We start from the raw sequence: 21,133 nt of genomic DNA, 5'->3' as shown, positions 1-21,133 counted from the left end.
GATCAATTTTTAATTAATCATAACAATGAGGATTTCTTCTGTCTGACAACATTCTTGGTGCACAGGAGGACAGACCTTGTCATTCTGCTTTTCATTTGCAAACTGTTAGCAAGAGCAAAAGAAAGGTTAAATAAAAAATAAATGAAAGAGCAAAACAATCCCCAAAACCTCAGCTTTGCAGTCATTACATTTCTGTTTATGTACTTTATGGTTTTCCAAATGAAAGGAAACCAAAATGCAGCAGTGCAGTTTAGCCTCCAGTGAACAGTTATTAGTGCCACTACAGGGATTTCTGCCTATACAGGCCAAAGTCTTCTTGCCAAAAGGAGAATGAAAGTAAGCTTGTGGTCCAAAACGAAAAGTAGTTCAAACCAGGAGATGAGATTTTGTTTAAGTTACATATAGGTCAGGACTACGGTAATTAAAAATCGCTGTCTTTGCTTTAATTGCTTTTTTTTTAACCATTGAAAGAAGAGTTTTCCCCACAGGTTAGAGTTGTAGAAAGGTACTAATTTTTGCATTTGCTGTAGAAACCCAAATCAATTTTGCTACCATAAATGAACTACTGTATATTATAGTTTGTACTTGACTAAACAGATTGTTTAAACTTTAAACTAAAGGAGAAATTTGGGGAAGGCCCTGTTCTCACTCACACAGTGAAACACATTCATTGGCTAGCTGCCAGTAAAACCGCAGTCTGATTTGCTGGCCACTGCGCAGCTCCACTGGAGAAGCTAGGGGTTATAGGCCTTGCATGAGGGCACCTTAGTGGAGGTAATGAGGGAGGGGCCGTTCACTCTCCCCACCTAGATTTTGCTGATCAATCTGGTGACCTTCAAGGTGTGGTCCTGATGACAGCAATGTGCAGCGGCTGACCAACATGCAAAGTGCACAGCAGTGTCTGGGATTGGCCGGAGGGAGAGCCCCACCTCTGTACCGCTTCCTGATGGCCCAGGTAGAGCACCTGAAGGCTGTGAAGGAAAACCCCTCAGCCCTTACAGGTATGGTTCAGCAGGAGGCGGAGAGGAACATTCATTTCAGCCATGCAGGGGAGACAAGACAGACCTCTGGTGAGTACGTGCAGTGTAGCAGCTGTCTTTTTTCCCCGTTTATCACTTTGGGGACGTCTAAATTTGGCCAAGTGAAAACATGATCTCTGGTAAGTTAAAATATGTATTGTACATGATGGACACTGTTTTCACATAAAGCAGTGTGTCTGTTAATAATCTACATTGTATGACAAGGGTGATAAAGTAACATGGGGAAATCATCTGATGCTTTCTGTGTTGCATAATGGAAAATTGTACAGGATTTCTTATCTGGAGGAAAAAGAGTTTAACTTGAAGATGAAGCAGAAGTTGTAGGTTTGTTTTTTTTTCTTAGCCATAAAAACCTAAAGAGATGTACTTATGTACCTACACTATGTCTCCACAAGTATTACAAATGTAGAAACATATTTCATACATTTCTCCCCAATTGCTTAATTATATAGTAACCAACGCTTTTTATGTGCGAGATCGTACCTCTCATGGTTTATGGTGAAGTGAAAGATTGATTTTTTTCCCTATGATAAAATGATCAGAGATCCATGAGGTGATTTTGTTGAAATTTTAAACCTCAGTTTCTACAATATTGGTTTCTTATTATGTACTTTCATAGAAGGCCTTAAACTGACTTTCGAGTGTAGTAAAATGTTAAGATTCAAAAACAAATATTGATTTAGAAACATTACATTGTTTTTTTTTCTCAAGAATATATCTTTAATTTAAAGGAGGTTTCATATATGGTTGCTGGGCCCTACAGTTTTAGACATACTCATATACTGTAGCTGTGTGTTTGCTGTCTGCTAATGTACACAACTAGATTAAAACATTCCAGATTATCATCACTTCTGTTTGAGAAAACAAAAGTTCATTATACCAGACTTCAAGCAAGATGTAAAGTTTGTGGGCGAGTAAGGGTGTCTGTGTTCATGAAACATACACACACACACACACCCACATACACACACAGCTGGGCGTCCTTTCCTCTACCTTTGCATGCAAATCGTCCTGTTTGCATGCCCAATAGTCTTTTCCCTCCCAGACCCAGACCTGTAGTCAAATAAAGGCTTCCACAACAAGCTGCTCACTTACATTGAAACAGATGGCTAAACACAAATTGACTCTCAGACTGTATGTTAACCATTGCACCAATTCTATTAAAACACTTTCCTTGATTAAATGTACCCAGGTACTGCTTTTTGTTAAAGAAATATGCACTTGTGCTGCATTTTTGTTATAATCGTCTTTCACAAGCGGCTTAAGCGTCCATGCAAATAAGGCTGGCTAATAAGTCTGTGTTTACTCAGGCAAACAGATAATCTTATCAATAATGAATTAGTTTCCTTTTTGAACTCAGTGTCATTTATTTCTATGAAAAGAATCATTCAGAGATGACCATACTGTGGCTGTTCTCATTGTAGAACAATAACTACATACAAACCAAGTCATAATGTTGAAAGCACATTCCAGACTGCTTAATAAAACCTATATATTATTGTCATTTGACATAATATCAAAGGGGTTTTATGTTCAGAGGTTCTGGTGGGAGCCCACAGTATTGTGGCCCAGTTTTCGTGGTTTCATGTATATGAGTGACAGTGTTTTGTGTATTTCTAGTTCAAACGTCAGGCAGGAAGCACTTTGCATATAAAGCGAGGATGAAAATTCTACCAACTTTGCATTGACCACAAGTACTTTGAAGAACCTTCCCCTGTGTGAAAAGAGTAGTGAGTGAGTCATAATGGATTTAGAGAAAAATTGACCTAATATCTGTGTATTCATTTGTTTGCAGGGGACACTGCAGCCACAGACACGATGTCTGCAGTGTGGGGATGTACTGGAGTGGTCAGAGGAACACAGGTGTGTGTGTGTGTGTAGAAGTCAAAGACAAAGACAATACAAACAGATAGGCCTATTCCCTCCACATGAAGTGATATATACAGTACATTCATGACAACTGGCAGAAGCTCTTATCTGTAACAAATTACAGTATGGTTCAGTATGATAAAGAAATCTTCATCAGATCGACTGAAAATAGAAATCTGCAGGCAATCGGTGATTTGCAGGCCGTAAGTGGAAGATCTGCTACAGGAAGCAAACATTTGTACTGGGCTAACGCGCCTTAACTAATTCCAAGTATAGTTTTCTATTTGAATTATTCATGAGAGCTGGTCTAGCTGTAGAATAGAATACTTTCAGCAATGTGAAATACTGAGAGTGAGAGCAAAGTGCTACAGTCTTGATACAGCAGATTATGGACAAAGCAGCCAAACCATGAAGCACTCATAATACCTCCAACAAAGCAAAATCATCTAAATTAGTTATTTTTAATGATAGATGTGTATAGATTGTTTAATCCACTTCTGCATCTGGATTCAACAAAATATGCATCGTGATACTGTAGAAAGCTTTAACCTTGTCTGGAAATATTATCCCAATTAAGGATGAAAGTGAGGGATACAGTAAATCGTAGATTAGTGCATTATGTCTGATTATGTATCAAACAAAAGAAAAATGACAGCATATCAAAAAACAAAAGAATAACAGTGTTGCATATACTGACAATTTCCATGGAATCATTCTATGTCTTATTGAGAGTTATGATCCAAAGGGATTTATAAATGGTAGCTTTTGAAATCAATTCAATTCAATTCAATTTTATTTATATAGCGCCAATTCATAACAGAAATTATCGCATTGCACTTTTCCTATAGAGCAGGTCCAGACCATACTCTTTATGAAACCCCTGCTAAATAACAATTCAGTTCTGGGCTACTGGAGAAACATGGCAGTGCAACATGGCGACTGTTGTGGAAGGGGACCTGCTCCCTCTGTAGATACAAACGGCTTATTCTAAGGCAATGAAAACACAATGATTCTCATTTTCAGGTGATTATACACTAATGAAAACACATTTATACATATTATATTCAATTTCTGCGAATTGCTCCTCCTAAATGTTACACACTGGACCTTTAAGTTTGGCCTTGAAGAGGATTCCTCAGTCTTATATCCAGGTGCTTGTTACACTACGGGAGTGCAGGAAGAGAGAATAGTCTTGGTGTATATTTATGAGGAACTTGGTGAGAGGGATGTTCCAGGTGAGCAGCAGATCAGAGATCGTGATACAGTAGAGGGTTTCTTTTACTATTGTGTGTTGGTAGAAAGGACTGTATGATACAGTACACATATCTGTTTTGTGTTTCTCTCAGTGTCCTGCTGAGCTGTTCCTGCTGCTCTACTGTGGATGAGACGCTGGAGAATGTAGCCAGAGGCCTGGCCAGCAGAATGAGGAAGGAGAAGAGTCACTGGGCAACAGGAAGGGTGGGCGACATTGACTTCGTTAGCTCTACTAAGACAAGAGGAAAGGTGAAACTAGATAACAAAACTAAAGGTTATATAACAGCATTTGAAGAGTTTGTAGAAATACTGACATCAACTCGTCTCTTTATATCCAGTTTGTGAGGGTGCGCAGCAACACAGACCCAGTGCTGATCTACCAGATGCTGACAGAAGAGTGGGGCCTTGCTCCTCCACACCTGGTGGTGGCGCTGGTGGGAGGAGATGAGCTTGCTCAAATGAAGCCCTGGCTCAGGGACACTCTGAGAAAAGGACTGGTGAAGGCTGCACAGAGCACAGGTTATAAGGGGCTAAAACTGGCCTTGGCTTTTGAAATCGACAGTCAATGATAAAGAATGGGTTCTCTGTTGCCCTCTATTGGCTGGTAGCAGAACTACTAGAAACACGACACCAAGACGAAAGCCTGTTTTTTGTTTAGATGTTTAAAGTCCAAAATACGAGTCAAATTATTATTATTATTATTATTATTTGTTGTCTGTCGCTTTGGCTCAAATTCCCGTAAGCTGGAATGAGCTAGAAACACGAAACTTGGCCCATTAACTGGAAATTATGTGAATGTGCTTCCAGAAAAATATGAGCCCAATCTGTTTCATGGTGATGCTGTAATTAAGGCTCCAAAATGCAATTTTGAACAGGCCCCTCATACCATAAGTCGAATGACTTGAAATTTCTTTCACAAGTCCAGCTCAATTTGCTCCACAAAAAACCTTCTTGGACCACTAAAGTCCACCTAGCTAGATTTTCCGCCATTTTGAATTTTTTGAAAAACACATTTTTGACATCTCCTCCTAAACCGTAGGTCTGATTGCTACCAAATTTTTGGTGGATCATAAGTATCTGAAACATTCCCTGAAAGTTTAATTTGAATCGACCACTAGGGGGCTCTACAAATGCTAAAACTGGACGTGGCATAACACAAATCAGACTATAAATCAGAAATTGCTTGTCCAATCATCATACAACTTACAGGATATGTCCACATAAGAACCTGAAACATGCCCTGAAAGTTTCCTTCAAATCAACCGCTAGGGGGCGCTACAAGAGCAAACAAAGTGCGTGGCATAAATCGAATCAGACTACGAATCAGAAATTGTTTGTGTTCTTCATTCCATTTGTGAAAATGCAAAAAAGGGAGATATCACTGTATTTGTCACGTCTAGGCCACATTTGATCACATTTTTTTTTAATTGCATGATGCTTTACGACCATTAGTCTAATTAGCACAATCAATAGACCAGCTGTCTGCATGGAATCCAGAACGCAACTTTCTGGTTTGATACATACACATAGTAGAGACTCGTTCCTATTCCCCTAATTCTCGCTGCAAAGTGCACAAAAAAAACTGTCTATAGCACATACACACACATATGCAACTGCTTCTCTGTTCTCTAGGGGCATGGATTTTGACTAATGGCCTTCGCTTTGGCATCACCAAGCACTTGGGGCAGGCGGTGAGAGATCACTCCTTGGCCAGCACCTCCTCTAAAGTTCGTGTAGTGGCCATTGGCATCGCACCCTGGAACATGATCCACAACCGGGAGGCATTACTCACTGCCAAGGTTTCTTGCATACACAGACAATATAGAGCTAATAAAAACAGCAGCAGCATCTATGAGCAAATATTTACATCTTTTACATAAATGTGTTTATGCTATCCTCCATCTTTCTGCATACCTGCTTTCATGTTCTCAAGGTGGATGAGCCTATAGTATACAAGCCACAGGAATTGCCTCATGGGTCAGTATATTCCCTGGACAGTCACCACTCTCACTTTGTGCTGGTAGAGGAGGATCCCAACAGACCGGGGGCCACCAGTGAAATGAGGGTGAAGCTGCTCAAACACATCTCTCTTCAGCGCACTGGTTATGGAGGTAAAGCCATTTAGGTCTCTGCTGGGAACCAGTGGAATGAGAATCCTTTGCTTAAGCTGTAATAACAATTCCAGAATTAAAAAGCTAATTAAATATGTAGTCCTGCATTTACTTTTACTTATGTAAAATTAGCATGAATAGAAACAGTAAAATGTAGGATACTTAAATATCATTCTGACAAATGGTCCCTTTCGTGGTGTTAAATTATAGATGCATTAAGATGCATTAAGCATTATTTCACTGTGGCGCTGTTCGCAGCACAGGTGGCTGCATCATATACTGATAGCTTAAAAAAGCCCTGCTTTATAATTTATGTTCTTTTTATATGGCTTGCTGTAAAATCATATGCCTCAAAACTGTACACAGTTGTCAAGTAAATGCACATCTGCTCAGAACTCTGTTTGGCAGTGTGTCTGCAACAGAAATTCTTTCTATTGGGAATGGACTCTTCACTGCCGATGGGAAGTAAAAAATAAATACATTTTAAAGATCGAAATACAAACTGTCTCCTAAAAAATAGTAAGTGAGCAGACTCACCAGGGTTAGGTGTTTTCTCACTCTCCCTTTAGTATTCTTTGGTTTTAAACCACAAACTAGCAAAGATAGATAACTGGTGCTTCTTTACAAAATTTCTGAGCAATCAAAGGCACTGACTTTTCTCTACAACGTGTTGTTTAATTGTTGAACAGTTTAATTGTTGGATAGTTTTACCTTTTCAGGCCTCCAAAACTGTTCAAATGTAACATGAGAGGGGAACATCACTCTTTGGTTTAACCGCTCACAACTCGGAGACAAAGGGAACATGTGAAAAAGAAAATTGTCACTATATGTATGAATAGCACTTTGGTCAGACAGTGGTTGTTTTGCAGTTGACAGGAGAAGCCTATGCACCATTCACACAATAGTGGGAGGTAATATCAGAGTGGTAATAATTTGAGACACTCTGAGATGCAAAATATATTATTATGAATGTAATTTTTGGTGCTTGCAGGCACAGGCAGTTTTGAGATCCCTGTTCTGTGTCTCTTGGTCCATGGGGAACCCAGGATCCTAAAGGTAGGTTTCATTTCATTATGCTGTGTTAATTACTCAATAACTTCAAAGATGTGACTGCAAAGAGACCTTTTGAAAACTAGATATCTGTTTTGTCATTTGATTGTGCACGATCTGACTTTGAATGATAGCTTAGGCTGGAGAATTAGGCTTCAAATCAAATTTTGGTTGTGCCACCTCCTGAAGTAGCGGGCTAAAGCCAGACTGAGAAGCAAATTCTTTCTGTTTTCACAAAACTAATCTCTTTGGCTAGAGAGCCTGTCAAAGCCACCAATTTATTTGCATAAATTGAGCCATAACTAAGATTATGAAATACAGTCTACACTGATCAATATAATTCTCTGTTTATGTTTAGTTGAGAAGTTATTTAGTGAAAATGAGGACATTTGTGAGTTTGCCTGCGAGTCTGAACGCTGTGTCCCTCTCTGCAGAGGATGTACAAAGGCATTGGCAATTCGACACCATGGCTGATCCTGGCAGGCTCAGGAGGCGTGGCTGACATCCTCGTCACGCTGATGAATAAGGGATGCTGGGATACGGACAGCGTTCATGAGCTGCTGCTGGACACCTTTCCAAATGCCCACCACAGCACAGACATCAGTAACTGGGTCAAGCTGGTGAGAGCGATGTGCACAGCATGGAGGCAGGCACATACACAGATATGCACATCACAAGACCTGAACGTTGCCAGAAAAATGGGGCACACAGGGAAAGATTATGAGGGAAGCTAATATGGGATTTTCATCCTTATCTTTAAAATTTGTATGTGATGACCTAATTAAGGATATGAAGGAGGAGGGACCGATAATGTAACATATATTTTCAAGCTGACATACACAGTGAAGGGATTGTAATTTTAGAAAACAATGCATTAGTGATTAAAAAAAAGCACATTACTCAAATGAGGTATTAGTTATAACTGACTGTCAATCTGCCAATCAGATCCAGAAGATACTTGATCACGGGCATCTCCTTACTGTCCATGACCCAGAACAGGAGAGCTCTGAGCTGGATACGGTCATCCTCAAAGCTCTAGTCAAGGGTAAAATACCTTGTGTGATATATGTTATCAAGAAACTTGCAATTTTCTAAAGCTGTACAATTACAGGTGTTGTGACTTGACAGTTGCATGGAGAGAGCACCTTGACATTTTGAGCACTTCATAGGTTGTGAACCTGTTGACATCTTGTGTGTTGTGTGGGTGTTTGTGTGTGTGTATCAGCCTGTAAGAGCCAAAGTCAGGAAGCTCAAGACTTCCTGGATGAACTGAAGCTGGCTGTGGCCTGGAACAGGGTTGACATTGCCAAGAGTGATATCTTTAATGGAGATGTGGAGTGGAAGGTGAGACAAATACATAGTAATTTGATTAGAGCTTTGTCACACTCTGGTAATTAAACTTGCCTTACATTTACAGTCATTACAACCAGAAAGTTAAATTTACACTCAAGTCAAAGTTTAGCATATTTAACAAATAAAAAGAAAACAAGTTGTCTACCATTATACTAACGGTTCATGTTCACTATCTCAGTGTGTTAGTCTGCTAACAATTACTAATTAACACACATTTATCCAGTAGTTGTTGGACCTTTCACTGAAAACCACAAATATCAACCTGATGGTGGCACTAGAGGAAAAGTCAGGGGATCACCAAAGTCAGTAGGATTCATCCTCAGGGGACCATGAATCTGTACAAAATTGGCAATCCATCCAATAGTTTTTGAGATATTTCAGTCTGAACTAAAGTCGTGGACCAATTAACCAAGCAAAATCTATTTTGCATGAGCATTTCTTTCATTTTTAATCTTAATTGTTTACATTTGTATTCAATCAATGTGAAAGGGACTCAGTGACTAGTGACTCATCACAGCACAAAAATAAGAATGGCAAGCCAGTGTACATTCTGGTAAAGGAGAAAAGAACCTGACAATTACAAAAACCTTTTCACAGGAAGAAGAGAAGCCATCAGCTGCTTTATGAGCCATTGTAACAAAGCCACATGATCTTTGCAGGCATGTGACCTTGAAGAGGTGATGATGGATGCCCTGATCAATGACAAACCTGACTTTGTGCGCCTCTTTGTGGACAACGGTGTGAACCTGGGCGAGTTCCTTACATACGGTCGCCTACAGGAGCTTTACTGGTCTGTGTCAGAGAAAAGCCTCCTTCACAACCTGCTCCTCAAAAAGTATGAGGAGAAGCAGCTTCTGCTTGGAGCTGCCAGGACACCTGGTCCACCTGGGCACCATCTGCCTGAGCAAGGGGAAAGGAAACCCCGCTTCACCCTCTACGAGGTCGCCAAAGTGCTGAAAGACTTTCTTCATGACTCCTGCAAAGGCTTTTACCAAAAGATTCCCACAGTGAGTGATATACTCTGTCTCGAAAGTTCCAGTTAATCATATATACTGCAATGAATACGAAATCCTTTCAACTGATGAATTCAATTCCACCTTGTATTGCTTCTTGCAGAGGTTTTTATTTTTTGCATGTGGCACCTTTAAATGAAGCAATGTCTATTTTTGACCCCTTGTCACAGTTTGCATTTGTCTGTGAGTTGTGAGTGGAGAGTGATTTTCCCTTTTAACCTTTTTGACTGTTTCATTTCAAACTGTTAAATGGCTGAAAGTGAAATGGACAACATGAAATAGACAATATACAGGCTTCATGGTAAACTCACTTCCTGGAAAACAGTGAATCTTTAATGGTGACCTCATCCTGCACTCGGAGGATTAAAATATAAAATCTAACAAATAAAGCCATCGCAATTTTTAGGAATTTCTGTCCCTCCTGTCAAGTCAGCCTGTCTCTCCTAAACTGATATTCCATTGGTTTACACTTTGGAACGATGTCCATCTGCATTATGTCTTAGCCCAAGATCCTATTTCAACAGGAACTACATCATGTTAAGGAATTAAAAAGGCCATTTTATGATGCCTTTAAGAGGTAAAACATATTTAGAGTAATGTCAGGGAAAGTGTCTCAGAGCTATGTAGTTTTCCTGTTTTCTATCCTGTTAGTCAACATGTGACTCCTCAGATTTTTCTTGTGACCCACTGGAAAGGACCTGACCCCCAAGTTGGGAACCACTGGGCAGAGGCCTTCAATTTCGCCATAATTGCGGAAAGCAAGAGATGGATTGTCATCACAAACCAAACCTGCTGTTACACCCTAAGAAATCGTGTCTAAATATACATATATGTAATGTTCTATGTTGTGTAATGTCACGCTGTACAGCTACATAAGGTGATAATCTCAGGAAATGAATTATAGCTCAGCTCACGACCAAAATCAAATTGTTTCTTGGCTGAAGGTCTTTCTGTTCAGCGTGTTTCATAGAAATCACTTCATGCATTTTTGAAATACCTACATATCCTGTTAACAGACAGACAGACTTCCAGGCAAAAATAATCTCCTTGGCAGAGAAAGTAATTGGTTTTGCAATAATGACCATAGATTTTTCCATAGATTGTATGTAATAATTACATGTTCTGTAAACTGTGTGCAGGTACCCTGTTTACGATACATATTTAATACATGTCTTGTACTGTTTGTGTGCTCCAGGAGAAGCCTGCGAAGGGTCGACTGTTCCACAGCCAGAAGAACCTGGCCGAGTTAGACGAGCGTTGCGAGCATCCTTGGAGGGATCTCTTCCTCTGGGCCGTTCTTCAGAACCGACAGCATATGGCTAACTACTTTTGGGCCATGGTGGGTGTTGTCAGCTTCTTTAGTCAATTCAGCTCCGGCTCTTACTATTTCAGCGCTGTGTGGTTCAATCAGTAAAATTCAAAATGTGCCTGGCATTTGCAAAAACTACTCAAACCAAACTGAAGTGAGCTGAATTATACTGTGCTAGTTTATATTCTGGATTCAGTGTGAACAAGAGTGATGTGGGCCAGCACAGTGCAGGTGCAGGTCAGTCCTGCCATATGAAAATGTCACTCTAGATAAAAGATCCCAGCAAACAGCATATTTATCAAGAACTGAGGTGAACTAAAAAACTATCTTATCTCCAAGAACATTATTCAAATGAAGGTCATGCCACTTCATGGGACAGTGTATTCAGCCAGCGATGAGGTAATGCAAGCATATCTAAAGTCCTGATGAAGTTAATGAGAAACGTATATTCTCACATGAGACCGATGCTCTATGAATAGTTTAAATGTCTCCAATCAATGGAAATAACTCTTTGTTTTCAACAGCTTTTCAAGGCACCTTTCATTTCTTTATTGCCCTTTCCGGAACTAAGGGAACCAATTATTGTAATCTCACAAGCGGTCACCCTGATGTGCTCCTTTCCTGCGTCTTCTTTCAAACATTATCTGAAATTATGGTAATTGCATTCAGTGTGTGTACATCCCCCACTGCAAATTGTTTTACCACTCAGACTCTGGCTGGGATATCTGCATTCATAATTTGATTGTTTGAAGTATCTCTCATGTTGAAGGCCTCATCACAATTATCTTGCAGTTTGGCTTATGCTAGCAAAAGGAGTAATATCATACAGCGTGATGTATAAAAATCACTTATCATTTAAATAAAGAGGTATGAGGTTCACAACACAGAGTTTAACTTCAAATGGAGAGCCCTCGGTTTTAGTATGTTGCTCTGCAGCTACACATTTGTCATGTTAGTCTTATAAATGTTTCTTCTACAAAGTATAGGGCAATAAAAGCTTGCTATTACCTGTTGATTATAGAAAATGACAATAAAATACAATAACCATAATGAACTATAAAGCAATAATAGACCATGCCAATCTCTTAAAAGAAATAGTTCAACACTTTTGGAAATAAGTTTAACAGATCCCACTGGAAGGGAATAAGATGCGAATCTGAATATGCAAATTATTCAAATGTAGCTGAGTGGTTGACACCTGAGTGTGTACCTACTGTTCTTATTGTGGTAGACGTCTTTGGAAAGTGTTACTCCAAACACCCTCTTCATTCTATCCTCACGTGTGTGACTCACTAGAAATCAATCCGATGTTCTGGTTTGAAGAAATAGTTTAACACTTTGGAAATAAGTTTATTTGCTGTCTTGTCGCGAGATAGATGAGAATCTTGATACCACTATCAAATCTGGCCATTAAAGATGAAGCTGGACCTAAGAGACAGTTAGTTTAGCTTAGCATAAAGACTGGAAAAAGCTAGCCTGTATCCAAAAACATCCAAGATATTAATGTTTTCTGATGCTATTAAATGATAGTTTACATCAGTACTGTTGGTAAACACAGGGTAAAGAGGTCTATAACTTCAAATATGATCAGTTGAGAATTTTAAGTCTTGAATTATACATTGTATGTGAGCATAACTCATTTACATGGTCAAACACATCTGACCGGGGGAAACAGTAGGTGGACTTGCAGGTAGAAATGTGCCTATTGCTGCCTGATGCAGACAGTACACCTCATTTAGATGCAAAAAGACGCAGCGCTCTAAAATTCTAAACTAGATTTCTCAGATCCCTCTCTCAGACCCATTTCTTGGATCCAGCTGTCTTTTAATCCTTCAGGGCCCTGAGGCAGTTGCAGCAGCGCTGGCGGGTTGTAAGATTCTGAAAGAGATGGCACGACTGGAATCTGAGGCTGAGTCTGCACGTAGTATGAAGGAAGCCAAGTATGAGCAGTTTGCCCTTGGTAAGTACATAAATCGTTTGATGACGACAGCTGACAGAGTGATTAGAAAAAGGTCAAACATAGCAAGAGGTATATTCACTGACCTCAACAACACACCGAAACAATCACAAACAGATCACACTGGAGGGGAATAAAATGTGAATCTGAATGTGCAAATTCTTGTAGCCAAGTGGTTGACACTGTGTAGCCTACATATTGTTCTTATTGTGACAGATGTCTTTGGAGAGTGTTACTCCAACAGTGAAGACAGGGCTTACGCTTTGTTAGTGAGAAGAACACACTGCTGGAGCAAATCTACGGTCCTTAACTTGGCAACTGAGGCAGATGCCAAATCCTTCTTTGCCCATGATGGAGTTCAGGTAACAAGGAGACACATCCATATGCTCATTTGGCTCCAATTTAACAGACTCTTTCAGCTTTTGCAAAACATTTCAAAGTATTATGCATTTGATTAAGAGAGTTTGTTAGTTTATTTTGCTGCCTTCTGTATTTAAATACTGTGTTGCCCTGCAGTTATTAAAAACTTTTCCAGGGCATTTCATGCCATTAGATATTTATTTCAAAGTCATATCTTGCTGCTCACTGGACTCCATTCAGTGCACAATTCTGCCTAAATATCCTTCCAACAGGCTTCCTTGTCATTACAAAGTCATCACTGAGAGTTAATTGGTATTCAACGTCAGCAGGGAAAGTTAGTATGCAGAACACTCTTGACATTGACGTAATATTTTATTTAAAGCACACAGTTGCAGTAATATAGCCTTTTTAAATGGGAATCTGTTATAATTATAATTCAGTACATGTGTAATGTTTCAAGAGAATGTGGATTTTTACTGGTCTATTACAAAGGCTGGACAAGCCCATGACTAAGCATCAGGTGTTCTTTCATATAAGTGAGCTCATCCCATACTGCAACTAGACTGCTGTGGAGAAGGAAATGGTTCACACCTCATATTGAATATTATTACATACATACTTATTTTTTTTCTGATAACCAGCTGGGGTAACCCCCTGAATGATGCTTCCATGTATACAGTCACAAGACTGTAAGACAGAAATATTCTAAGGCCTGTGGAGCCCTCTTGTGGCGAACTTCATTCAGCTGTTAAGTTAGTTTGTCCCTATTATGAAACCCTGTCTGATTTTAACATAAATGATACAAAAGTAGACTTTTACTGCAGGCTCTCCTCACAAAGATTTGGTGGGGGGCGATGACGACGGACACCGCCATCTCCAAACTTGTGGTGTCTTTCTTCTGTCCACCACTCATCTGGACCAACCTCATAAAGTTCAGGTGATGCATCTTATGCTGCCCCACCATTTGTCTTAGCCACGTGGAAGTACTGTATGTCTTTTGTTGTGCGCACTGACACTCTCGTATGTGTTTCTCAGTGATGAGGAACTTGACAATCGTAATGGCCACGAGCAGTTTACAGAGCTGGACAGTCTGGATACAGAAAAGGCTTTACTGTTAACTGACGATGACGACCCTTTGTGAGTTTGCAATCAAATAGTACACAAATTGCTGTTAAATAATCTGAAAATTATCTATGTCATATAGTTCAGTTCGTTCAGATGTAGCCAGAAATTAAGTCACTATATCAAGCATTATTTTTGCTGTTTTGCTGCTAAATTACGTATTCTTATTCTCATTATTTCTTTCTAAAATATGTAGCATGCCATTACCCTGCAGTGTATATTGACAATAAAGCTGTATGTTTGACCTTAGCCTAAAATCAGCTAAAGCATAAAAGTCAGATGCACTACACTGATTCATATTTTGATTTCAACTTCGACTTTATTGTCCCCTAGGGGAACTTGTCTTGCAGCCAAGCGAAACGCAGGACACACACAAACTTGAACAAAAAACATAATAAAGTACATACAACCAGTGGGTACGTGAGTGGGTACGTGAGTAAAAGTAGCAATACCACAGTGTAGAAGTACACTACATGTTCCAAGTAAAAGTCTTGTATTCAAAATTTTTATGTAGAAGTATTAGCATTAAAATATACTTAAAGTACCAAATTAAAAAAGTAGAAGAAAAAAGTAAAAGTACTCATTTTGCAGAATGGCCCATTTCATAATAATGTATATTATATCATTTGATTATGATTATTGATGCATTAATGTGTAAGCACCACTTTAATATTGCAGCTGATAAATGTGGAGCTAATTTTTATTTATTTACTTATACAGTATATATTTTATATATATTACTTGATATACTGCTGGGTAGCTTGTGAATTTCCCCCTGGGGATCAATCAAGTAATTGTAGTGGAGTAAAAAGTACTATATTTTCCTCTGACTATAGTGGAGTAGAAGTATAAAGTAGCAGAAAATGGAAATACTCAAGTAAAATACAAGTACCTCAACAGTGTACTTAAGTACAGTACTTGAGTAAAAGTACTTAGTTACTTTCCATCACTGCATACAACATGCTAAAACCCACCACACAAGCTCACAGAAAACAATGTATATCAGTGACAGCATAACATAAAACTTGGAGTACATCCAGCCTGCATCAGCAAACCCAATCATCAATGGTTAAAACAACATAATAATATATAATCTTCCCATGTTCCAATTTAAGAAGCCAGGATATAACCTCTGTTTAGATCATTATATACTGGTTAGTTATGTTTTGTATGTAAAAAGACTTTGAGAAGCACTTGAGTGACTTTTCCACCCTTTGTATTCCAGGGACTCTTCCCCTGGAGGTCCAGAAGCTCAGAGCTGCGCCTCTGTCTGGTGGCGTTTCTTACTCCGCCGCTGGCGTCGCTTCTGGAGCGCTCCTGTCACTGTGTTCCTCGGTAATGTCATCATGTACTTCGCCTTCCTCTGCCTCTTCACCTACGTGCTCCTGCTAGACTTCCGCCCACCGCCGCCCCTTGGCCCTGGAGCCCCAGAGATAATGCTCTACTTCTGGGTCTTCACCTTAGTGCTGGAAGAACTTCGACAGGTGACCGTCAAAGCATCCAATCTCACTGGTCCAATAACACAATCCAATTTCATGTTTTCGAACATATTTTAAGTTCTCAGACCATTATTTAGTGGAATGTTTTGTTAAGGATCCACATTTATCTATCCATGCAGTGTGAAATCTACTTATTCAGCATTTATTCATCTTATTAGATGTGTTTGTGTGACAACATTCAGGCCTGACAAGTCAGACATATCTGAGTAAGAGGTAATGTGAATCAAGGATTCATGAGCCTTTCACCTCTCTGCTTGACTCCCTCCCAGTGAGCCAGGTCAGACATGCACGATCCATTATTGCACTGATCCTGTTGAGCCTTCCTCCCTTGGGCACAAGATGAGCCCCAGATGAGACAGGCCTTTACCGCTGTTGCCTCTGCTCGCTTTTCCAATGTGCATCTCAGAAAGTCCCTGAGCTGAACAGAACTATGGCACAGGTTTCCAAAAAAAGAACCACTCTGCTACAGGCGGCCCTGGCATGCTACCAAGCCCAGGGGTGCATGCATCTCCCAGTGCCACAGGGGCCCCTGTTCTTGCCATACTTGTCATAGAACAGGGTTAGAGACTGCAGGTTTACCAGCTTTTTAAATCTGGGCTTGTGCAAGGCTGCTCACTCTCACAAAGTTGTGACAGCCAATATGTTGTTGCATGAATTGGTATAGGCAGGTAGCTATTTATATATATGTGTGTGTGTGTGTGTGTGTGTGTATAATATGTGGTTTCTCATTACATCAACAGACCTGAAAGGTGTTCACATGTCGGTTGAGTATTTTTAATCCTTTACGTTGTAGTGCCAACAGCGTATTATTCCAGACAATGTGTATGTCAGTCTAGGAGAGATTTTAGAGGGCTGTTTTATTGGTATTCATACAGAATTTATCACTGTCTTGTAAGTGTGAGGTATTTGATTGGTTTAACCTCAGTCTCTAACTCTACACCTTATGCCTCGTTTACAGAAACATCCAGCTCTATTTACAAATGATTTATGGCCTGAAAAGGTCAGACACCATCAGCAGTGCTGCAACTAAATAGCCAAGGAAGAACAGACTCCCATCCTGCTTTTATTAAAATATTTTGTTGGGGAACGCTCGCTCTTAAAAACACTGAAACTGAACTGATCTGGCAGAAGTAGATTTAGGGGTTTTGATATTGCTGATTATGACAACTGTATCTTGCAGAGTACTTTGAGAGGGCTATGTGATCCCAAATGGAGGTTGCATGGGTAGCCATGCAAAATATGTTATTTGGTTCCTTATCAGTCCACCATCCTGGCCATTCGTTTGATGCTATAGCTGGCAATAGTTAGTTAGTTAGTTATAGTTTAAAGTATTTGGTCATGTTGGCCTTTGTGTTCTGAAAGTCAGGGCTTACACACCAGTCTATCACTTTATGAAAGCAGCATACTGCCCTCAGCTTGTTCTCAAACCAATTGTGCCATCGAGGGACCAAACACTGGTTCTTGATGCATTTACAGGTCCTCTGTTCAAACCACTGGAGACAACTCAACCTTACACTCTGTGAGAAACATTTTACAGGAATGAGATTTTAGGTCACTGAAGGTGCTTCTAAAGCAGCAGGGCTGTGTACCTGCTGACTCCCTTAGCCCTGCAAGTGTATCTGAATGGGATGTGAGCAGTGTATGACCTGGTAGAGAGCATATTAACATGAGAAAAATATTACTCAGCTATAACAGAGAACAGAAACTCAGTTCAGACATAACGGTTGGTTTTAAAAGATTGAAAAAGTTTATTAAAGCCTCATTTACCTATAAACACCTAGAATTATTCAGGGTGTGAACACATTTACATATGAAATGGCAACTTAACAGCAGCACACGGCCAAAATTTAAAACGGATTTTAAATGTTCATAATGTCATTTATATTTCAGTCCCAGTCTTTGAGCCAATAGCACAAAAGAATCCAAATATTTTCAAAAGATGTATCAAGGATACATATTAAGACTACTAACACACTGTATACAGTATATTTTAATTTCTGTCATAAGAAAACAAAACTGTTACACAATGTTGGAATTAGAAATGAAAGCAAGGCTCAATCTTCCAACAGAAATCAAGAGATAAGGTTGCTGGAAAATAACTGGCCTTTTTTTTATTTTTCAAAAAGTTACAAATAATTGTGTCTTATAGTAATGCATAAACTATCTTTTATGACACAGAGCTTCTTCACGGATGAAGAGATCAACATCTTGAAGAAGTTCAAACTCTATGTAGAGGACAACTGGAACAAGTGCGACATGGTTGCCATCTCACTCTTTGTTGTTGGGCTTTCATGCAGGTAATTAACATTAAATGTCATTCATGACAGTAAAAAAAATATAATATAATATAAAATATAACACAACAGTGTGGAGGCTCTAGATTTGTTGTTATCATGGTCCAGGCTAGAGCATTAAAATAAAGGAGTGAGTGAATGGATGAAATACTGAATGGGAAGAAGGGTTAGAATTTAATAAACCGCACAGTAAGTAATATCCGTTTTCTTTGATTTTGCAGGATGGTGAACAACACCTATGAGGCAGGAAGGACAGTTATGGCGATAGACTTCATGGTATTCACTCTACGTCTGATCCACATCTTTGCCATTCATAAGCAGCTGGGCCCCAAGATCATCATTGTGGAAAGAATGGTGACCAAAACAAAACACTAAACATTATAATTATGAACATTTTAAGTGATGTTCATGGTCATAGATGAAGACAATGTAGACCTTGCGTTGCCCATTAAAAAGATGAAAACATGTGTCTGTTTCTCCTTTACAGATGAAGGACGTTTTCTTCTTCCTCTTTTTCCTGAGTGTGTGGCTCATTGCGTACGGTGTTGCCACCCAGGCTCTTCTCCACCCCAATGACCCAAGGATTGACTGGGTGTTTCGCAGAGCCTTGTACCGCCCCTACCTGCACATTTTTGGCCAGATCCCCTTGGAGGAAATAGATGGTAAATTTCAGTGGATGCAAATTTCTATATTTAGTGTAAAGAAACTGCAATTTTTAAACTTGTGTTTATCCATGGAAACTGTGCAGTGTGACAGTTTATTGACATGTTTAATGTTATATTTTGATCATTTATGCAATCAGGTATGGCTTTCTGTTCACCTGAATGTTATGTCTTCTAATCTAATTTTCTTGTTCTTTCATTAAACGGAGCACAGCTGCTCGCATGCCTGAAATTAACTGCACCAATGACTCAGAGGAGATTATCATGGGCCTACGGCCGCCATGTCCCAACATCTACGCCAACTGGCTGGTCATCCTGCTGCTGGTTATCTTCCTTCTCGTCACCAATGTCCTGCTGCTCAACCTGCTCATTGCCATGTTCAGGTCAGGGGCTGGGAGTCCAGAAAACATATGTCTATATGTTTGTCTGTCTGATGAAATGAGTTGAACTAGTGGCTTCTTTGTACATTATAAAATAAAAAATAAAAACCCCACAAAATGATTTAATTGGCTTTTTGTTCCTTTTTTCCATTTTCAGCTACACATTCCAGGTGGTGCAGGGCAACACAGACATCTTCTGGAAGTTCCAGAGATACAACCTGATTGTGGAATACCACAGCCGTCCAGCACTGGCCCCACCCTTCATCATCATCAGCCACCTCTCTCAGCTCCTCCTCAGCCTGGTGAAACAGCCAGAGTCTAAGCAGGAGCATCTTGGTATGAAGATTATATATGAATATTTCACCATATTTCCATCAGGAACTATTAAGGCATTATCCTTTATTTCAAGCAGATATTGAGATAGTTTCTTGTGGCTTATATGGCTAAATTAAAATTAAATAAAATACTGGAAAAAACACTGTGTGCTTATCTCTGTCCTTCACCTGCTTTATCCATGGAAATTGCCTGTTGGTTAACTGCTTATTGGACTGCCTCCTTGTGTGTGTGTTTTGCCAGAGAGGGAGCTGCCGGCAGGGCTAGACCAGAGGCTGATAACATGGGAGACGGTGCAGAAAGAGAACTACCTGGCCAAACTGGAGCGCCAGCACTGGGAGAGCAGTGAGGAGAGACTCAAGAGTACCTCCTCGAAGTAATTATTTGTAAAAATTGGTAAACTGTCATATAGTTGAATTATGAGAAGATATAATCTTTATAGCAAACAAGCTCTGACAAACCCACTGGACACTACCTGCCCAGCACCAAACTGTAGCTTGTTTTAAAGCTCTTCTGCCCCCTAGTGGTAAAAAATGATTATTGCAGCATTGAATATGGTTTTAACATATTTTTGTTTATGACCAAGGGTTCAGAGCTTGCTGAGGATTGTTGGTGGGTTCAAGGACCAAGAGAAAAGGCTGGCATCCATGGAGGCTCAGGTAAACCTGGAAAAGTGACCTCAACCGCACCATTTGACACATAAACAGGCTGCAATTTCCTAAGACTATTTCACATAAAACTCTGACAGACAGTTTCAGTCATGTCTGTCTTTGTCTCTAGATCAGATATTGTGGAGAGGTGTTGTCCTGGATGGCAGAGTGCTTTGCTCAAAGCACACTCAAATGCGGGAAAGAAGCTCCAAGACCTCTAAGTGAGTCAAAAATCAGAAACAGGAAAGATTGACTCATAATTGATAATTACGTAACAACAGACAAAAATACTATTCTATTCTAACACAGTAGAATATTGTGATTATACTCTTGCACTACTGTATGTATTTTGACCTAATTTAATATTAATATGGCATGAAATTTCAGCATCTCTAACAGACTGCAAGGCAAGCAGCACCAAGGACGCGCCTCAAAGTCAACCAGAGAAAGAAGTCAAACAAGAAGGGGGCCAAGCCAGACCAGGTCACCCAGGATACGGAGCTAACAAACAAATTCCTTACATTGATGAATAAAAGTGATAATGGTAACTGGTAGTACACAGAGAGCTAATTATGATACTATATGTAAGATTTTTAGAATATTTTGATGATGGTATAATTGGAGGAAAGGGGACATTGATTTGGCTTGGACTTTAACTTAAATTAATAAAATAATGTTGGATGTTTTCACAGTCTCGCTGGCTTGGAGTGCTGTTGCTGTAACGTTTGTTAAGAAACATATTCACTTAATTTCTTTCATTTTTTTCTGTCAAATGAGTCATTTATGGAAGCACAACATTTTGGTTCCGTGGTTTAAATGAAAAAAAAATGTACAGAAATAAAACAAAATTTTCCCCTCATAATGTATTAAAGTACAG

The 21,133-nt window shown here is 39.6% G+C and overlaps 1 protein-coding gene across 2 annotated transcripts; it reads left to right on the top strand.

Annotated features, from left to right (window-relative positions):
• Window positions 1-9: 9 nt before the first annotated feature.
• Window positions 10-20,948, top strand: trpm5 (transient receptor potential cation channel, subfamily M, member 5). Of its 2 annotated transcripts, none has more exons than XM_044185232.1 (26): window positions 10-1,070; window positions 2,836-2,903; window positions 4,256-4,412; window positions 4,502-4,682; window positions 5,796-5,962; window positions 6,097-6,274; window positions 7,266-7,330; window positions 7,759-7,944; window positions 8,270-8,369; window positions 8,550-8,668; window positions 9,337-9,684; window positions 10,886-11,029; window positions 12,836-12,959; window positions 13,173-13,318; window positions 14,141-14,253; window positions 14,352-14,453; window positions 15,664-15,922; window positions 18,116-18,234; window positions 18,453-18,585; window positions 18,719-18,893; window positions 19,108-19,276; window positions 19,431-19,609; window positions 19,850-19,982; window positions 20,193-20,265; window positions 20,387-20,477; window positions 20,644-20,948. In XM_044185232.1, the coding sequence occupies exons 1-26, from the start codon at window positions 1,044-1,046 to the stop codon at window positions 20,787-20,789; spliced, it is 3,702 nt and encodes a 1,233-aa protein (XP_044041167.1). In that variant the 5' UTR covers window positions 10-1,043; the 3' UTR covers window positions 20,790-20,948. The 2 variants fall into 2 exon arrangements, with proteins under 2 accessions (XP_044041167.1, XP_044041196.1); XM_044185261.1 differs by having other exon boundaries at window positions 10-1,159.
• Window positions 20,949-21,133: the final 185 nt, after the last annotated feature.

This window comes from Siniperca chuatsi, linkage group LG1 (assembly GCF_020085105.1).
Source record: "Siniperca chuatsi isolate FFG_IHB_CAS linkage group LG1, ASM2008510v1, whole genome shotgun sequence".
NCBI classification, from domain to species: Eukaryota; Metazoa; Chordata; class Actinopteri; order Centrarchiformes; family Sinipercidae; genus Siniperca; species Siniperca chuatsi.
This window is presented reverse-complemented; position numbering and strand designations above follow the sequence as displayed.